The sequence below is a fragment of the Ruditapes philippinarum genome, unplaced genomic scaffold, assembly GCF_026571515.1.
Source record: "Ruditapes philippinarum isolate M1 unplaced genomic scaffold, ASM2657151v2 ctg1205_1_1_1_1, whole genome shotgun sequence".
Taxonomy (NCBI): domain Eukaryota; kingdom Metazoa; phylum Mollusca; class Bivalvia; order Venerida; family Veneridae; genus Ruditapes; species Ruditapes philippinarum.
This window is the reverse complement of record NW_026855062.1, coordinates 180787-200857: the sequence shown is the minus strand read 5'-3', so window position 1 is coordinate 200857 and position 20071 is coordinate 180787. Positions and strand designations below refer to the sequence as shown.

At 32.8% G+C, this 20071-nt stretch overlaps 1 protein-coding gene across 2 annotated transcripts; it reads right to left on the bottom strand.

The window, feature by feature from the left end:
• Positions 1 to 777: 777 nt before the first annotated feature.
• On the bottom strand, positions 778 to 18572 carry LOC132741996 (uncharacterized). Of its 2 annotated transcripts, none has more exons than XM_060730272.1 (9): positions 18420 to 18572; positions 16307 to 16519; positions 14543 to 14616; positions 13044 to 13185; positions 12105 to 12216; positions 8354 to 8468; positions 6229 to 6390; positions 3538 to 3679; positions 778 to 3281 (listed from the first exon to the last, which is right to left on the bottom strand). In XM_060730272.1, exons 2-9 carry the CDS (start codon positions 16490 to 16492, stop codon positions 3243 to 3245), a joined length of 972 nt encoding a protein of 323 aa, XP_060586255.1. In that variant the 5' UTR covers positions 16493 to 16519; positions 18420 to 18572; the 3' UTR covers positions 778 to 3242. The 2 variants fall into 2 exon arrangements, with proteins under 2 accessions (XP_060586255.1, XP_060586256.1); XM_060730273.1 differs by having other exon boundaries at positions 18360 to 18501.
• Between the last annotated feature and the right edge of the window lie 1499 nt (positions 18573 to 20071).

Genomic DNA, 20071 nt, shown 5'->3' with positions numbered 1-20071 from the left:
ATTTTACACATGTGTATTTCAAGCCATAAATGTAAAAGTATTTCAATGTCCTCATAAGCACATAAATTTATTCTATTTTGAGCTATCAACAAAAAAACATATCGTAAGTTTTAGATTAAGATACAAACATTATATTAACCCTGTTTAGTATAAGAAAACAACAATAAAACAATCAGATACTGTGTTCACACAGAAAGTAACGTTAAAATATTTTTATCTTAGCTAATAAAATGTTCTATATTATTTAATTGACAAGATGTAATGTCATAACTACATTTAACCTTTGACCTGCCTAATTTGTGAAATGGATTCATCCTGCTTTAATACTGGAACGGTCCAATCCAAAATTAAGGTAGTTTAATATTAAAATACAAAAATAGTGCCACTAACAATATATACCAGGTAGCCAGGTGGTGAAGTGTTTAAGTCAATGGTAAACTGATCATACATGTGAACTCTCCCACTTTTAGCAGGAGACTCAAACTTTCTGCAGCCATATTTTCAAAGATTTATTTTAAAACAAGGGGTATTTTGACAAATTCAAGAAATCTTCCTATTTTTGATGTCAGAATTTCCTTCTTTGTTTAATGTAAATTCTAAAATCTCCCTCCCTTAAAGAAAAATCTCGCACTTGATCATTCACATGTATGACCCACCCGCTATTATATATAGTAATCCAAGCAGACTGAGGTTATGTCGCATAGTCTTTGTGCGAGGTAAAAAACGCAAACACCACTGATGGTCTAGAAGTATCATCAATTCAAAAGGTGGCCTAAAATTTAATGTCATTGGTTACTCTTTTTCTGGGGTTTCATATTTTGACCACAGGGAATGTGTTTTTATGTTTGACTATGCTACAAAAGAGAAAGAACATCAAAACGCAAGGCAATCTGTTAAATACTCAGGGGTTACGCCACCCCATACAAATCAGATAGCCTCAGGTTTTGATGCTCTTTCTATTACTTGTATAACAGAACCAGTGAAATACAATGTGCAAACCGACAAGGTATATTACAGCTACATATTATCCTGTTGGAAAGTTATCACCTATTTGCTACCATGATAGATTAGACCATCCTGTACCTCTGTGCAACCTGATCAGGTTTAATCCTATTAGTAGTTCAATTTTGATATTTTAAATCCCGTAAACTGGACTGTTCCAAATTCAAAGCTGGAAAAAACCCATTACATAAACTCTGCATGTCAAAGGTAAATCACAAGTCTACTAATGTTTTTAAAATATGGCATTTGCATAAAAACATAAATTTTGACTAGATTTTGATTTTTCAGGCACTTTATAAATACTGTATCTACATTTAGCTTAACAGTTATAGCACCAAAACTTAAATGCTTTTTTTTTCTCCCCCTTAACTAAAATGCTGTTCTTAATTCAATAACAATATATCTAGACATTTTTATAACAACATAAAACAGTATATGTTAATGCTGGAACAAAACAAATTAATAAAAAATCTAAAACAATGATATACTTAACACAACGATGATATAATTAACACAAAGTTCTGATATCATTATCATATTTTTCATTTTTTGTTGTTGTAAATTTAAGATGGCCGTACACAAGAAACTTATAATCACCAAGAAAATTGAACTTGCGTTAGAATTTTACCGTGGTTACAGATTTTAACTATATGACTTCACATCTTTCCTATACGTAATTTTACACCCATGTTTTGAATTATCATTATTAAATTGTTTGCCAAATTTCATACATGCCATAACGTCCGGGAAAGACCCGGAAATAAGGTGTTTTTTATTTCCCTATACGTAACCAATAAGAAAGCTCTATCTTTGTGTAGATTAAGCAAACAAGACCAGTGCTATAATGTATATTGTTATAAACATATAATGCCACAGTTGGAGACATGGACAGTCCTGTAATTATCTAACAAATTCATAACTTATCTAAATCTATCTGTTAACCAGTTAATAATCTAAAGCATATGAATGTTTCAAATCAAATTTGTAGACAAAAAAAAAGTTCAGAATACAAATACAGACTGGTTTTCAACTTTAATATTATTTATACTAATACTGTAATTTGTAATCTAAAGCATATGATTGGTTGTTTCAAATTCTATTTTTAGAATAAAAATAAACACAATTCTGCAGGCAATCATGGACTGGTTTAAAAATTCAATTTTATTAGTACCACTATAATACTACTTTTAAAGCTGTGTACAAAAGGTTATATGCTATGTCTAGTTTTTGTTAGTAAGTACAATAATTTCCACACAATGATTAAACTTTACAGAAAAATGATAAAAAAATAATTAATATAAAAAGATCTTTGAGATCCAAGACAATGTGATCAATATAAAAAAAATGGATTCCATGGAAACCTAAAAAAATAAAAATGCTCAACATGGCAAAAATAAAGATTTACGAGCTCTTGGTGTAATATCAGACCTTTCAGATTCAAAACATTGAGACTATATACTTTGGTTCCCAGTCTAACATTTACACTTGGTCAGACTCTAAAATAATTTGGTTCCAACAAGTGTTCCCAGTTTAATGACTGGTTTCACACTAATGTTAGGTTAACATTAAAGTTCTCGGTTGAAAGACTGGTTCATGCAATTATGTTGAGAATAGCTGCCTGTTTATACTAAAGTTCTCATTTTTAGACTGGTTCACACTCGAAGGTTTTTCTAATTTTTAGACTGGTTCACACTCTAAGGTTATTCTCAGTTTTAGACTGGTTCACATTCGAAGGTTATTTTCAGTTTTAGACTTGTTCACACTCGAAGGTTATTCTCAGTTTAAAATTGGTTCACTCTACGGTTATTCTCATTTTTAGACTGGTTCACACTCTAAGGTTAAGACTTGGTCCCACTTTGCAGTTTGATTTCCAGCATAAAAATTGTTTCCCATTTCAAAGCTTTGAATGTGTATTCAATTTACAGTTTGGTTCCCAGTTTAAAATTGATACCTAAACCTAATGTACCGACTGGCTCCTATTAACATAAAGCAAAGGCGGATATTTCTATACAAAAATGGATTTTTAAAAAAATTTGGTCCCAAAAGAAAAGATATGTATTGAACATTAACTGATAACAAATTTCACAAAAAAAAAAGAAAACACCATTTAAACTGTAAAAAATATATATAAACAAACGACAATAACAAAAACAATTGAAAATATCTGCTGTATGATACTGGGAGATTCTATTCTGTTCTATTCTATTCAGGTGTTGATTGCAATGATAATAGTTTGATGTCTATTTCACATGTGACTTGCTCCCAGATGCTGTAGAAACCTGTTTAAAATAAACAACAAAAACAAACTTTGTTTAGAAATTAAGACACAAATCGAGTTTTAATCCTTAACATTTTATTTCTGTAACATCATCAAAATAAAATATTTTTTAATTATACGTTGTCTAGAAGTCAAATTTAATCTATAAAACTCAAATGAAATATAATTTCTTTTTTTTATTTATTATTTCAGTGATTTACCTCAATTTTTATTACTGTTATTCTACAAGGATATATACTGTACATAGTAACTCTCACCTTTTCTATAATAGCTTTCTCTGAAATTTCTGCGGGATCTGAGGCAAATATAGCAACATGAAAAGGTCCAAATGTACTTTCAGCAATTCCTTTATGGGTTGATATCTTGGCTTTTGTCATTGGTTTAACACTATTTCCTACCCTGTAAAAGAAAACTGACATGTTACAAATTATACAACTGAATGGTGTGCTTAAGACAAAAAAACTGGTAATTTGTTATACATGTACTATATGTTATATGTATAATTATGTTATTATAAAAATTATAAAAATTACGGTTATGATTTAATCAAATAAAAGTTTTTTTGTGTCTTTTGTTTTACTTTTATATACATATAGAACCAGAAAAATCTTAATACTTTGTGCTCATGTGTAAGATTAATAAATTATTTGGTTTGTATAGAATTTATTTTTTAGTTCAATTGTGTAGGAAGCTATAAGCTTATAGACACACTTCCCAATCCAATCCTGTAACCAACCAGTACTGAACAATAAGTGTAAAGTTTCTTGCTCAAGAAAACAACTGTTTGCCCCTGATAGGGTTTTGAACCTGCACGGCTTGCGATCCATAGATTACTAGTCTGACACATTAACAACTTGGCCATGCCACCATTTATTAATTACAAATTATTTGTTTATTAGTTTGGTATAAAGTCTCTTCAACATTGCAAGGCACAGGCAGTGACTGGAATTTGCTGATCTCAAGGATTCCCTTTTTATAGTATTCCAGGCAGTGACTGGATATTGCTGATCTCAATGATTCCCTTTTTGTGTCGCCTTGAAAAGGTGACATATAGGGGTTACTTTTGTCGGCGGCGTCTGTGTCGGCGTCGTTGTCGGCGTCGTCGTCGGCGTCCCCTAAAGCTTGTCCGGAGCATAACTCAGTCACTTTAAGTCTGATTGACTTCAAACTTGGTATGCATGCTTCTTTCAATAACCGGAAGTGCAGTGCACAAGGACCGGTACTCTGCAGTTCTTATTTTTTGAGTTATTGCCCTTTGTTAATTTTCATACTTTAATTTTGTCCGGGCCATTTCTCTAAAACTAAAAAAGCTATGGACTTGAAACTTCATAGGATGATAGATCTCATTAAGAAGAAGTGCAGTGCACAAGAACCGGTACTCTGCACTTCCTAATTTTTGAGTTATTGCCCTTTGTTAATTTTCATACTTTATTTTTGTCCGGGCCATTTCTCCTAATGTATAAAAGCCATGGACTTGAAACTTCATAGGATGATAGGTCTTATTAAGAAGAAGTGCAGTGCACAAGAACAGGTACTCTGCATTTCTTATTTTTTGAGTTATTGCCCTTTGTTTATTTTCATACTTTAATTTTGTCCGGGCCATTTCTCCTTAAGTATAAAAGCTATGGACTTGAAACTTCATAGGATGATAGATCTCATTAAGAAGAAGTGCAGTGCACAAGAATCGGTACTCTGCATTTCTTAATTTTTGAGTTATGGCCCTTTGTTAATTTTCATACTTAATTTTTGTCCAGGCCATTTCTCCGAAAGTATAAAAGTTATGGACTTGAAACTTCATAGGATGATAGATCTCATTAAGAAAAAGTGCAGTGCATAAGAACTGATACTCTGCATTTCTTATTTTTTGAGTTATTGCCCTTTGTTGATTTTCTTACTTTATTTTTGTCCTGGTCATTTCTCCTCAAGTATGAAAGCTATGGACTTGAAACATCATAGAATGATAGATCTTATTGATAAGAAATGCAGTGCACAGATATGCTGCTCTGCACTTATTATTTATTTAGTTATTGCCCTTTGTTATTTTTCATATTTCATTTTTGTCCTGGCTATTTCTCCTAAACTACATTGTTCACAAGGCGACACATCCGACTCGCGGAGTTCTAGTTACAGTATTCCAGGCAGTGACTGGAAATTGCTGATCTAAAGGATTCCCTTTTTACAGTATTCCAGGTGGTTTGTTTTGACTATACCATATTCAAGGTGGTTGCCAATCTCAAGTATTCTCTATATAGTATTTCAAGACGATGTTGATTTTTAAACAAATTTTAGTATTGTAATTGCAACAATACCTACCATATGATGTAAACAAACTTGTAATTGTTGTAATGTTAATGATACCTACCACATGATGTAAACAAACTTGACACTGGAAATACTTAACCAACCAAAGTATGTAAACAAACTTGACTATTGTAACTGATGAAATATTGTCAACAATACCTACCATATGATGTAAACAAACTTGACATTAGAAATGCTACCTACCATATGATGTAAACAAACTTGACATTAGAAATACTACCCACCATAATTATGATGTAAACAAACTTTACATTGGAAATACTACCTACCATACTTATGATGTAAACAAACTTGACACTAGAAATACTACCTACCATAATTATGATGTAAACAAACTTTACATTGGAAATACTACCTACCATAATTATGATGTACAACAAACTTGACATTGAAAATGCTACCTATCATATGATGTAAACAAACTTGACATTGGAAATGCTACCTACCATAATTATTATGTAAACAAACTTGACATTAGAAATACTACCCACCATAACTATTATGTAAACAAACTTGACATTGAAAATGCTATCTACCATAATTATGATGTAAACAAACTTGACATTGGAAATGCTACCTACCATAATTATTATGTAAACAAACTTGACATTGAAAATGCTACCTACCATATGATGTAAACAAACTTGACTATGGTAATATCATCTACAACATCAGAGGTTCTGTACAAGGCATACATTGGTTTATCTTCAGTTAGAACTTCAACAATTTCATCACTATCTCCTTCACCAGTCGCTGTTAGCACAATGGGACCTTTAGGACTTCCATCCCTTTAAATAGAAACATTATTCTCATTAAACATACCAAAATCATGATAGGGGCATAAAAAACCTTGACTGATTTTCTGTGGTTTATGATTTTATCAGAGATGGTTGTTAAGCACAGGGTTTTATTTCAATCAAATATGGTCTTTTAGCCCAGGTTTTTAGTATGTAATGTTTCAATTAAAAATGGTTTTTTAACACAGGTTTTCTGAAGGTTAGGTTTCAATCAAAGGCAGTCTTTTAGCCCACGTTTTCAGTATGTAATGTTTCAATTAAAGATGGTCTTTTAACACAGTTTTTTCTGAAGGTTAAGTTTCAATCAAAGGTGGTCTTTTAACCCAGGTTTTCAGTATGTAATGTTTCAATTAAAGATGGCCTTTTAACACAGTTTTTTCTGAAGGTTAAGTTTCAATCAAAGGTGGTCTTTTAGCCCATGTTTTCAGTATGTAATGTTTCAATTAAAGATGATCTTTTAACACAGTTTTTTACTGAAGGTTAGGTTTCAATCAAAGGTGGTCTTTTAATCCAGGTCTTCAGTATGTAATGTTTCAATTAAAGATGGTCTTTTAACACAGGTTTTTACTGAAGGTTAGGTTTCAATCAAAGGTGGTCTTTAAGCCCACGTTTTCAGTATGTAATGTTTCAATTAAAGATGGTCTTTTAACACAGTTTTTTCTGAAGATTAAGTTTCAATCAAAGGTGGTCTTTAGGCACAGATTTTGTGTAGTTGATGTTCCATTAGGCAGCTTCCCCTCCAAATGTGTAAAATAGATCTTCAAAAAACCAAAGTTAAAGATCCTGTATGTGGTAATTAAGGATGTAACAACACTTCAGTGAAATTTTATATACATGTATGTATATAATTATTCTTCGAAAAAAAATCCAAATATCCAAGACTATGTTAAATATGTACTGTAAATGTGTATTTGCATTATATGTAATCATCAATATATATCCATTAATTTCTTATTGAAAAATTTGGCTTAGACTTTATTGGAAATAGATTTACAATACCCTCCCTTTATTTACATAAAATATAAATTTGGTAATATCTTTACAAATAATGCTTTTTTGAACTTTTTTTTTGTAACTGAGTTTACACTATAAGCAGGCATACTACAAACAAAGGTTTTAATATATAACAAAGAAGGAGGAAAATTGGCACCTAGTTGGGGGTGGGGTGGGTGGGGGGGGGGGTGAAGGTCCTTATATCCGAGTTTGCATTATATCGGAGTTTGTTATAACAGAGTTCCACTGTAAAAAGGAAATCTTGTAAGACTTACATGTACTCTGCAGAGTTTCACTGTATAAAGGAAATCTTGTTAGACTTACATGTACTCTGCAGAGTTTCACTGTATAAAGGAAATCTTGTAAGACTTACATGTACTCTGCAGAGTTTCACTGTATAAAGGAAATCTTGTAAGACTTACATGTACTCTGCAGAGTTTCACTGTATAAAGGAAATCTTGTAAGACTTACATGTACTCTGCAGAGTTTCACTGTATAAAGGAAATCTTGTAAGACTTACATGTACTCTGCAGAGTTACACTGTATAAAGGAAATCTTGTAAGACTTACATATACTCTGCAGAGTTTCACTGTATAAAGGAAATCTTGTAAGACTTACATGTACTCTGCAGAGTTACACTGTATAAAGGAAATCTTGTAAGACTTACATGTACTCTGCAGAGTTACACTGTATAAAGGAAATCTTGTAAGACTTACATGTACTCTGCAGAGTTACACTGTATAAAGGAAACCTTGTAAGACTTACATGTACTCTGCAGAGTTTCACTGTATAAAGGAAACCTTGTAAGACTTACATGTACTCTGCAGAGTTACACTGTATAAAGGAAACCTTGTAAGACTTACATGTACTCTGCAGAGTTTCACTGTATAAAGGAAACCTTGTAAGACTTACATGTACTCTGCAGAGTTTCACTGTATAAAGGAAATCTTGTAAGACTTACATGTACTCTGCAACAAGCCATTTCTCTGGCTGTTCATCTTGTCTAACCTTGGCAATAGCTTCAAGAACATCCTCATTTATAGCTACAGTAGCACCTACGCTAGACATCAGGGGACCTGAAAGAAGATGTACAGAATTTTTACCATGATAATCAACAACTTTATAGTTCAGTAGAATGATCATGTTAGTAACTATCACAGACCGTTTCTCATTTAACCTTTTGCCTGTTTATTTTACCTGTTGATTTATTACATGTAAAAGGCCCCGACTTTGAAATTATGTACAATCCATTGTATATGTGAGGAAATATTTTAATGCCAAAATAATTTAGCAATCAAAGATGTTTTGCGGGAGTTTTCATGTAGACATAATTTATTATAGGCAAACTCTTAAATAGATTTTCTTTAAACTTGGCATGTTGTTAGAATATGATAACATAACATTTAAGCGGAAAAAAATTGGGGGTCACTATTCTTGACTTTGAGTTATCTGCCCCTGATATATACTTTTTTGTTGCTTAATTCAAAGGCAGATCATCCACAATGAAGTTAAAGAAAACCTTACTTTTTTTCTTATCTTCATGTAGCTTACTTCCATTAGTCAATAAGCAAAATTTCAAGAACAAAAAAAAAGAGCAGATTGGCTTTTTTCCCCTCCCTCTCTAAACCTGTGCCTTTTATTTTTCTTTAACAAATGGCCTTTTTTTAAAGAATTGTAAGTCTCTTTATCTAAAATGAACAATTGTAACAGAAATGATATAATATAGAATTGTATGTTATTATATGTTACTTGTTTGTTTTTTTACAAAATTCAAGAACAGAGAATGGTCAAACTGTATGGATATTTAAACTTAATTGCCTCTACACAATGAACATAGACATGCCATTATTGGTTCATGTATAAGTACTCTTAGAGAGATTCTAATTTCAACAGGCCACAACATAATTGAGCCGCGCCATGACAAAACCAACATAGTGCGTTTGCCACCAGCATGGATCCTGATCAGACTGTGGGGATGCGCAGGCTGGTCTTGATCTATGCTGGTCACAAACTCACTATGTTGGTTTTGTCATGGCGCGGCTCATATGTTGAGACAATGAAGTATGGCTTGGAAACATAATGAGCAATTTATTAACTTTCTCTTTAGACAGCTAGAAAAACATGTATTTATATATACAGTAAAGGATCACATTTCTGCATTATTGGTAGCATTCTTGCTGTAACATAAAATATTTCAATATTCACTTTTTCTTTGGTTTAGAAATTTAAAACCCCTTATTTTAACAAAAATCGCAGAATATTAAGCCCACAGAAATAAGTACTTATACAGTATCGTTTTGAGTGTTATATTGTTTTGAGCGATATATCGTTTTCAGCAGTATATTGGTTTGAGCAGTATATTGTTTTGAGCAGTATATTGTTTTCAGCGGTATAGCGTTTTGAGCGGTATATCATTATGAGCGTTATATTGTTTTTAAGCGGTATATCGTTTTGAGCGTTATATTGTTTTTGAGCGGTATATCATTATGAGCGGTATATTGTTTTGAGCGGTATATTGTTTTGAGCGATATATTGTTTTGAGAGGGTATATCATTATGAGCGGTATATTGTTTTGAGCCGTATATTGTTTAGAGCGGTATATCGTTTTGAGCGTTTTATTGTTTTGAGCGGTATATCGTTTTGAGCCGTATATTGTTTTTAGCGGTATATCGTTTTGAGCGTTATATTGTTTTAGAGTGGTATATCGTTTTGAGCCGTATATTGTTTTGAGCGGTATATCATTATGAGCGGTATGTTGTTTTGAGCGGTATATCGTTTTGAGCGTTATATCATTTTGAGCGGTATATTGTTTTGAGCGGTATATTGTTTTGAGCGGTATATCATTATGAGCGTTATATTGTTTTGAGCGGTATATTGTTTTGAGCGGTATATTGTTTTGAGCGGTATATTTGTTTTGAGCGGTATATCATTATGAGCGGTATATTGTTTTGAGCGGTATATCATTATGAGCGGTATATTGTTTTGAGCGGTATATCATTATGAGCGGTATATTGTTTTGAGCGGTATATCATTATGAGCGGTATATTGTTTTGAGCGGTATATTGTTTTGAGCGGTATATCGTTTAGAGCGGTATATCGTTTAGAGCGGTATATCATTTTGATTGGTATATTGTTTTGATCAGTATATCCTTATGAGTGGTATTTCGTTTTGATCGGTATATTGTTTTGATCAGTATTTTTTACTTATGAGCGGTATTTCGTTTAGATCGGTAAATTGTTTTGATCGGTATATTGTTTTGATCAGTATATCCTTATGAGCGAGATTTCGTTTTGAGTGGTATTTCGTTTTGAGCGGTAAATGGTTTTGAGCAGAATATTGTTAAAAGTGGACTTTATTCTACTAGGACACTCGTCAATCTGTATGTAACAGTGTTAAGATTGGTCTGGTTCTATACTGAACTCTAATTACTTTTAGTTCCAGCATTTATTACAGATAAGATGATGATGTTATACATGTTTAAAGAAATAACAATACACGGGTACAAAGTATCTCACATGAAACGTATGGGTAGGTGGATGACAAGACATGAAACAATAATTATAGTACTAGATACATGTACTTACTAAGATCACTTTCCTCCTCTACGTATCATGAAAATTAAAATAAAATATACAGCAATGAACTTCTTTTCTTATTACACAATCTGACAATCATACTGGTTACCAAACTCCTCACACTCCTTCCCTTGGCAGAATTGTAATCACTGCCTTCACAGACGTCACATGATGATGAAAGTCACATGACGTAACGTCGAAATTCAAATGTAAATATTGACCATTACATAGAAAATCTAACGTCATTTTTGTCTTTCTATTTTATTTTTAACTTTTTGTACCTACGTCCGTTATATTTTCTCAAAAAATTATCAAAAGTATACAAAATAATGAAAAATAAATTTCTTTAATAATATCTTTTTTCAAAAGCGGCCATTGTTTTGGAATGAAACGGTGCATTATTAAAAAAAATTCTCATATTATTGATAATATTTAAGTTTTCGAAATTATTTTTTATTTTAGTTTACATCTAATACATTATAGTCTTGAAACATTAGCAAAACCGTGTTTACTTTTTAAAATAAATATAAAAATTGAAAAAATTCATATTGTCAAAAATCTTGACGAAAATGTTGTGATGGCAGAGATCTAATCCTGCTGTAAAGGGAGATCACTGCTTAGGAGATTGACTGTTCACAAGAAAGGAAACTGATCTATTGACAAAACTGAATGGATTATGTCTCCCTGTGTCTAGTGACCATAGAGAATAAGTGTGTGAAGTTTAAACTAATTCCCTTCAGTACTAAAAAACTTGACCAAAGTATGACACCTACATGGAGGCAAGTACAATAGCTCTCCCTATTCTTTACAATAGCCGAGCTAAAAATGAGGAGCAAGCAGTAAAATCAGGACACACTTTACATGAGGACTTGTTTTGTTCTAAACTGTGAAAGAAATCTAATTAACTATTTGAGTATAAGTTCTATACTGGTAGAAAAGGTAACTACCATTTATATAGTAACATGAAAATCATGAGCAAAATATACGGTCAGAACAGTCAAATAAATCATGAACAGGGAGCTATTTCCGCCTAAGTTACAAAATGTTTTATTTTTATTTTGTATCAGTTATGCTCATGTCTTTAGTTACTGCATATATACACGTAAGTTATATTAACGAAATAATTGTAAAATTACCAGTTTTAGCAGATCGTTCTCTGTCAGGTAGTTGTGTGGCTGTAAAGCCCCTCATCTGATGTCCAGCTGTACTTTCAAGGACTTTTGATTTCTTTCCTGTGTTTTCTTCAAGCTGTAATATACAATAAACATTAATACTTTCAAGGACTTTCAAAATCTTTCCTGTGTTTTTTTTCCAGCTATAACAGTAATGCTTTCAATTATTTTTGGTTTCCTCTTCATATTTTTTTAAGCTATGATATACAATAAACATTAATGCTTTCAAGGACTTTCAAAATCTTTCCTGTGTTTTTTTTCCAGCCATAACAATAATGCTTTCAATGATTTTTGGTTTCTTCTTCATATTTTTTAAGCTATAATATACAATAAGCATTAATGCTTTCAAGGACTTTTGATTTCTTTCCTGTGTTTTCTTCAAGCTGTATTATACAATAAACAAAGGACCTGTGTTTTCTTCAAGTTGTAATATACAATAAATAACAATCCTTTCAAGGATCTTGCACCAAGAGACTGAGTAACAGGCGCATCAATGAAAAATGATTCTTTTTCACTTTAAACAGTCTTTATTTTGGGTATGTGATAAACAGAATATTATATTTGTGTAAGTTCATTCCTGAATTTATTGAACTCAATGGATAAAGCATTGCATTGTATTACTTTATTAAAACTTGTTCAATAAATTCAGTAATGAACCTACATTCAATCAATATACACTCAAATACAAGATATTGCACAATGACTTAAACTTCTGTCTAATTCAACTTTGTGATATTTTCTATAATTGCCAGAAGGACCTTTTGGCACGTCTCCAGCAATAATGGGGAAACAAAAATCCCTCTTAAATTTCTGTGATATACAAGTTTCGACAGTCAGGATAGCACAATTACACATCAAATAAATTTCCTCATCTTTTAACAACTAGAAGATAAATGAACTTACCTGCTGTAAAATTTTCTCGGTCTGGAAGTCATCCACGGAGCCAGTTTCTATAAATAGATGGTAAGGGTTAAACTTCTCCTGAATGCTGCCATGTACTACACCAAACTTCCCTTTCTTTGTAAATGCAACATCATCCCCAAGCCTATAAAACCAGAACATGTTCTATGAAATAAACAACTGTACTGTAACAGTGCCTTCAACTATTCTCTACCTCCATTGTGTAACAAGCCAAGCCGGAACATTTCTAAGTTAATGAAATAAGATAATGCTCGATAAAAAATAAATGTTCAAATAATAATAAGGTTTACATTGATGTATTTTATTTGAAAAAAAATCATGTTTAATTAGTCCTTGGTAGGTACCCCAGTAGCAACCAATTTCTTGACTGCAATGAGTTGTGTTAATATCTCTGTTGACTCCCTAAATTGGCGAAAACTGTTGTATACCAAACTGCCTCTGCTTATGTGCTGACACCATAATGTAACATCATTATAAATTTGAACGTTATCCGTTTCGTACTTTATAATATACAGCTAGTAAGCTTAAGATGCATGCCTGAAATTGTAAGATATAAATGGCTGCACTGACGCAGCAAGAGAACTGTACACAAATGGAAGTTTGTGTCGACCTCGAGAAAAACACCAACAGAGACAATGAAAATGACGAAGGATGCTAATCGATATTCAAATGTAAGCATATCTCTTATTTTTAATTGGTATGACATCATTTTTGAACAACCCCAGATCAATAACAACCCCAGAGGACAAAAACAACCCCAGATCAATAACAACCCTAAGGCAATGACAACTAGAGAGCAATAACAACCCCAGGGCAATTACAACCCCAGAGCGATAACAACCCCAGAGCAATAACAACCCTATGGCAATAACAACCCTAGAGCAATAACAACCCTATGGCAATAACAACCCCAGGGCAATAACAACCCTATGGCAATAACAACCCCAGGGCAATAACAACCCTATGGCAATAACAACCCCAGGGCAATAACAACCCTATGGCAATAACAACCCCAGGGCAATAACAACCCTATGGCAATAACAACCCCGGGGCAATAACAACCCTATGGCAATAACAACCCCAGAGCAATAACAACCCCAAGGCAATGACAACCCCAGAGCAATAACAACCAACCCCAGAGCAATAACAACCCTATGGCAATAACAACCCCAGGGCACATTTATTAGTACGACAATGACAACCCTCTAAGTGCAATTACAACCTCAGAGCAATAACAACCCCAGGGCAATAACAACCCCAGAGGGCAAAAACAACCCCAGATCAATAACAACCCTAAGGCAATGACAACCAGAGGGCTATTACAACCCCAGATCAATAACAAACCAGAGAGGGCAATAACAATCAGAGAGCAATAACAATGCCAGGACAATTACAACTTCAGGGCACCTTTATCTCTACAACAATGACAACCCCTCTAGGTGCAGCTTATTTATACAAAGACGTATGAGTAAACTACTTACCATCTGAAGTAAACAAATTTCACAGTTGTAGACATGTCAAATGTACTCTCATATCTTGCTAGAATATACATCACCTAAATCAAATACAACATCATTGCTAGAATATACATCACCTAAATCAAATACAAGATCATTGCTAGAATATACATCACCTAAATCAAATACAACATCATTGCTAGAATATACATCACCTAAATCAAATACAACATCATTTAGAATATACATCACCTAAATCAAATACAAAACCATTGCTAGAATATACATCACCTAAATCAAATACAACATCATTTAGAATATACATCACCTAAATCAAATACAAAACCATTGCTAGAATATACATCACCTAAATCAAATACAACATCATCTAGAATATACATCACCTAAATCAAATACAACATCATTGCTAGAATATACATCACCTAAATCAAATACAACATCATTTAGAATATACATCACCTAAATCAAATACAACATCATTGCTAGAATATACTTCACCTAAATCAAATACAACATCAGCTAGAATATACATCACCTAAATCAAATACAAGATCATTGCTAGAATATACTTCACCTAAATCAAATACAACATCATTGCTAGAATATACATCACCTAAATCAAATACAACATCATTTAGAATATACATCACCTAAATCAAATACAACATCATTAATGCATTAAATCATAAGAACATTGTACATGTATATAAAAAAAACTTTCAAATTGCAAATGTCAATTGACTTAGTATCTTTCTCACTTATGGCTCAGAAAAGAGCTTATAAAAAGAATACGGTAAGGTGTTTGAATACGGTAAAATGTTTGAATACGGTAAGATGTTTGAATACGGTAAAATGTTTGAATACGGTAAGATGTTTGAATACGGTAATATGTTTGAATACGGTAAGATGTTTAAATACGGTAATATGTTTGAATACGATAATATGTTTGAATACGGTAAGATGTTTGAATACGGTAATGTTTGAATACGGTAATGTTTGAATACGGTAAGATGTTTGATGATTATCATGTAAAGAAATAAGCATACAGAGAAACAAGAGCTATCAGTAATCATGTGTTTCCTGATGATAGCCAATTAAGTTGTTGTATTAACAGATCCCTACTCTTGACCTTTTAGTTGAATAACAATAGATTTAACATGTGCTCTTTTGTTAACAAATATGTTGCGGTGACATTTTTATTGTATCCACTAATCTGACTAGTCAGGGATCTATGCATTGAAGGGCAAAATCTTTACATTTTGTGACCTTGACCGTGCATGTAATAACTAAATTATGCTGATAATACTCAATCCCATGATTGTGAACATTTTTAACCTGTTCTTTCACACATTTTCCTATTATTATCAGACCATTGACCTTGACATCAGGTATCTGAATTTAGTGTGCAACACTTTGCCACCTTGACCTTTGATAAAGAGACCTTATTAAAACACATTGAACTATGTCTCTGTGGAAGTGAACATTTTTATCAGACTATACTAACATAATTTATCCATGCATGTGGAAGATAATTATATTCTGCGGAATCTGGACATTTTATCATCTTGACCTTATCAGGGTGATTACATAATGATCTGATCCTTTTTCTTAAAATGAGCATATAAAAGCACACAGACATTTAATATTAGGTAACATACTGACCGGAATGATTTCTACCTTATGACATTGACAAGACATTACCAGAAAATCCAGCTTTAATTTTGGACATTTAAAAACACAATGAAAATTTTAAGACAATGTTCACACCTGTGAGCTGTCAACTAGTTCAGCCAACTCATCCACACTATCCCCTGTTTTCAAAACACAAACTTTAGCTGGATCACCGTCTATGTGTTGTACGATAACATACGTAGTGCTGTCGGCATCATTTCTCACTGATGCAATTGCCGTCTCAAACTCGTCAATGTTCTCGAATGAAGCTGATGTGCTCATATTTGACTACTGATTTAATCCCTGTATCTGGAATACATAATTATTCATAAAATTGATGAATGCAATCAACTCTTAACAAAAATTGGAAAATATAAACAGATAACAAACAAATTTGTTGAATTTATATCCCCCGCCGAGTACTGGTTATTACTAACACATCAACTGAAGACATAAGGCTTTATATATAAATTTATCATAGCATAAACAGTAACATTCTTTGTACATGTTAAAAATTCAGGGCAATAACAGAGCCATAACTCAGTGTTAAATAGTAATATCTGGACATGCCAATGAGAGTTAATTGCCTTTTTGTATCAATGGTTGCCATAAAGTTTTGTTGAAATTGATACAGCAGTTGCAAAGAAATAGCAATATTGCTCTATATGCATACTTCATAACTAATCAAGGGTCATAACTCTGAAATGAAGGGTCTGGTATGAACAAGGCAACAATATGCACATCTCCTCTTGGTATTAATGGTTCCCATAAAGTTTAATTGAATTCCTGCCAGTAGTTGCAGAGAAGTAGCGCGGAAACAATAATTGCTCTATATGCACAATACTGCATAACCAATCAAGGACCATAACTCTCAGTTTCAGTGTCTGGCCAGAATAAGGCGACAATATGCCCATCTCCTCTTGGTATTGAAGGTTCCCATAAAGTTCATTGAATTCCAGCCAGAAGTTGCAGAGAGGTAGCTTGGAAACAAATATTGTTCCATATGCATACTGCATGACTAATCAAAGGCCATAACTCTGAGTTAAAGGGTCTGACTGAAACCAGCCGACAATATGCGCATCTCCTCTTGCTATTGATGATTCCCATAAAGTTTAATTGAATTCCAGCCAGTAGTTACAGAGATGAAGCATGGAAACGATTATTGCTCTATGTATACAGCATAACTAATCAAGGTTAAAGTGTCTGACCAGAACAAGGTGGCGATATGCCCATCTCCTCTTGGTATTGAGGGTTCCCATAAAGTTTCATTGAATTCCAGCCAGAAGTTGCAGAGAGGTAGCTTGGAAACAAATATTGTTCTATATGCATACTGCATAACTAATCAAGGGCCATAACTCTGAGTTAAAGTGTCTGACCGAAACAAGGCGACGATATGCGCATCTCCTCTTGGTATTGAATGTTCCCATAAAGTTTCGTTGAATTTCAGCCTGTAGTTGCAGAGTAGTAGCAGGGAAACAATTTTTGCTCTATATGCATACTGCATGACTAATCAAGGGCCATAACTCTGAGTTAAAGGGTCTGACAGGAACATAAAGTTTTGTTGAATTCCAGCCAGTAGTTGCAGAGAACTAGTGCAGAAACGAAATTCTGACGGAAGGCTTGACAGATGTTCTAACAGGACAGTAATATTGTGGCTTCTCTATTGTTCTCTCTATTGTTCTTTTTAGCCACATAAAAGCATTACAGAATGAATGACATCAAAGAGAAAGAACAGTTACCTATTGTCCCTCTAGCCACATTATTACTGTCCCGTGAGAGCGACAGGACAGGCGGACGGGCGAACAACGCCAAAACAATATCCCCCTCCCTATTCAATATTCATTAGTCTCATTTCTTCAAAAAGCTCTAAAACACAAGTACAGTATACATTTTTTAATGATTAAATCATTTAAATTAAAATAAAAATTTATGTTTGTTATGTTCAGAAATTATTACTTTGGTGTGGCAAGAAGCTACCACATAAACTATTCATGATTGTGAAGCCTTCTCGTCATTGTTCAATGGATGACAGCAAAATAATTCCAGATTTAACTTTTTAAGCTGATAAAATATATTTTTTAAATGTAAAAATATAACGCCAATTTGTTTTAAGCCATTGTTAAGTTATAACAAATGAAAATGAATATACCCGCGACGAACTTGACACAGTAAAAGGCAGGCTTCACCAGCTGAACTATAGAAAATGTACCTTTAAATTATCGATTTTAGCACCTTCTCCTGCCACACCCCACCTTTATAAACACGGAAGTCTTTCTATAAAAAAAAACTCAGAGTTGTTTCCCTTATCAAACGGTGTCAGAATAATAACTTTCTATACAGTACAGTATATATTTTCATTTTGCTAATCTGTATTAATAAATAATTGTGTAAAAACCGATTAATCAATGCAGTGTCTGATTTAAGGTCAAATTTGATCTATATCTATAAAATTTCAACTTTACTGCGATGATCACTAAATTTACACTAAATTTGAACACCACTAAATTTACCGGTACATTCAAATTTACCTGTACACCACTATATTTACCTGTAACCATATACTCAGATTTAACCCTGTGTAGTCTGGTTCCCGTCGTAATATAAAATTTATTACTATTGAACGGAGAGAAAAGGGCAGGTAATCCAGACTAAACCCTGTGACGAAGTTTGTAGAGCACTTTCGTTTTTATAATATAACATTTATGGTCCCCAAGTAAAAGAAAGCTTGTGTCCGAAACGAGAAAACATTGGGCGGAACTAAATGAAATGGAATTTTGGAAGGGAATTAGAGGTTATAAAGTCAGCATATCACAGATAAGACGCCAAAATACAAATTTAAAAAGGAGACAAAAGGAGACAAAATATCTTAAGGGTGGTTATAGAGTATTTAAGTAGGAATATTGTTCAAAACCACCTTAGTTGAAAATGGTCAAATAGACTAATTATACCACAAACATGTACACACAACAATAATGTTGTGCTAAACAATCCCCAAGGATCGAAAAAATAACATCTTTGATAATATGTAGCTTGCGAGAGAGCATGGAACATGAAATTTTACACCAATGAATGCGAAGTACTTAGAATCTCTTGTACGAGACATCCTAAAGTTTCACTATTCGTTATACATTACAATACCGTGGTGACCATGTCCAGCATATGAATAATGTTACCTCCAAAGTTAGACAACTCCATCCATAAAATTCTAAAATAAACATAAAAAACGTCAAATAAAAAGAATAAGGAGGCCATTTTTTGCACTCTTGGCAAAACATATATAATGTAAAATACACGTGCACCAAGAAATATGCTTTAAAAAGATACTCGACCAAAGTAAAAATAGTTACCGATAACTTGCATATGTTATTTCTTAGTTTTTTATACATATACAAATGTTAGCAATGCTTACATAACAATGACATAAAAATTCATTTTTTGTAAACATAGAAATAAGATTATAAGCATATTGATATTGATGTCTCTTCAAAGAGACAGTATTTATTTAAGTGTACCTATTACTTGTTTTTACGTTTGACTTTTTGTAATCATATGCAATATTGACAGTATCATTTGAAGTATCACATATGAAATATTGCAAACAGAAATAAAAGGATTATAGATTCTGATTATAATGCCTCCGACTACTATAAGTACTCTTTCTCCTCTCTTAGCATTGAACCTTGATATAAACTCCCTGGCTACGTTTTCACCCTGCTCAACTTCAGTCAGTCCAAACGGGCAGTTGTAGGTTTGCAGGATTACTCTTCATTGCTCTCTGTGTTTTTAGCTATAATTTGTCTTCTTCTTTTACTCGTAAATACTAGTGAATACATTTAACAATGACTAGAATACATTTAGAAT

What these genes read in the sequence shown, in the direction of transcription:
- LOC132741996 (XM_060730272.1), bottom strand. Translation starts at nt 16,492, where the DNA reads ATGAGCACATCAGCTTCATTCGAGAACATTGACGAGTTTGAGACGGCA. An exon ending in CCGAGAAAATTTTACAGCAG is followed by an intron (nt 12,217 to 13,043) that starts GTAAGTTCATTT and finishes TGTATATTACAG; the next exon opens with CTTGAAGAAAACACAGGAAA. An exon ending in AGAAAGCTATTATAGAAAAG is followed by an intron (nt 3,282 to 3,537) that starts GTGAGAGTTACT and finishes TATTTTAAACAG; the next exon opens with GTTTCTACAGCATCTGGGAG.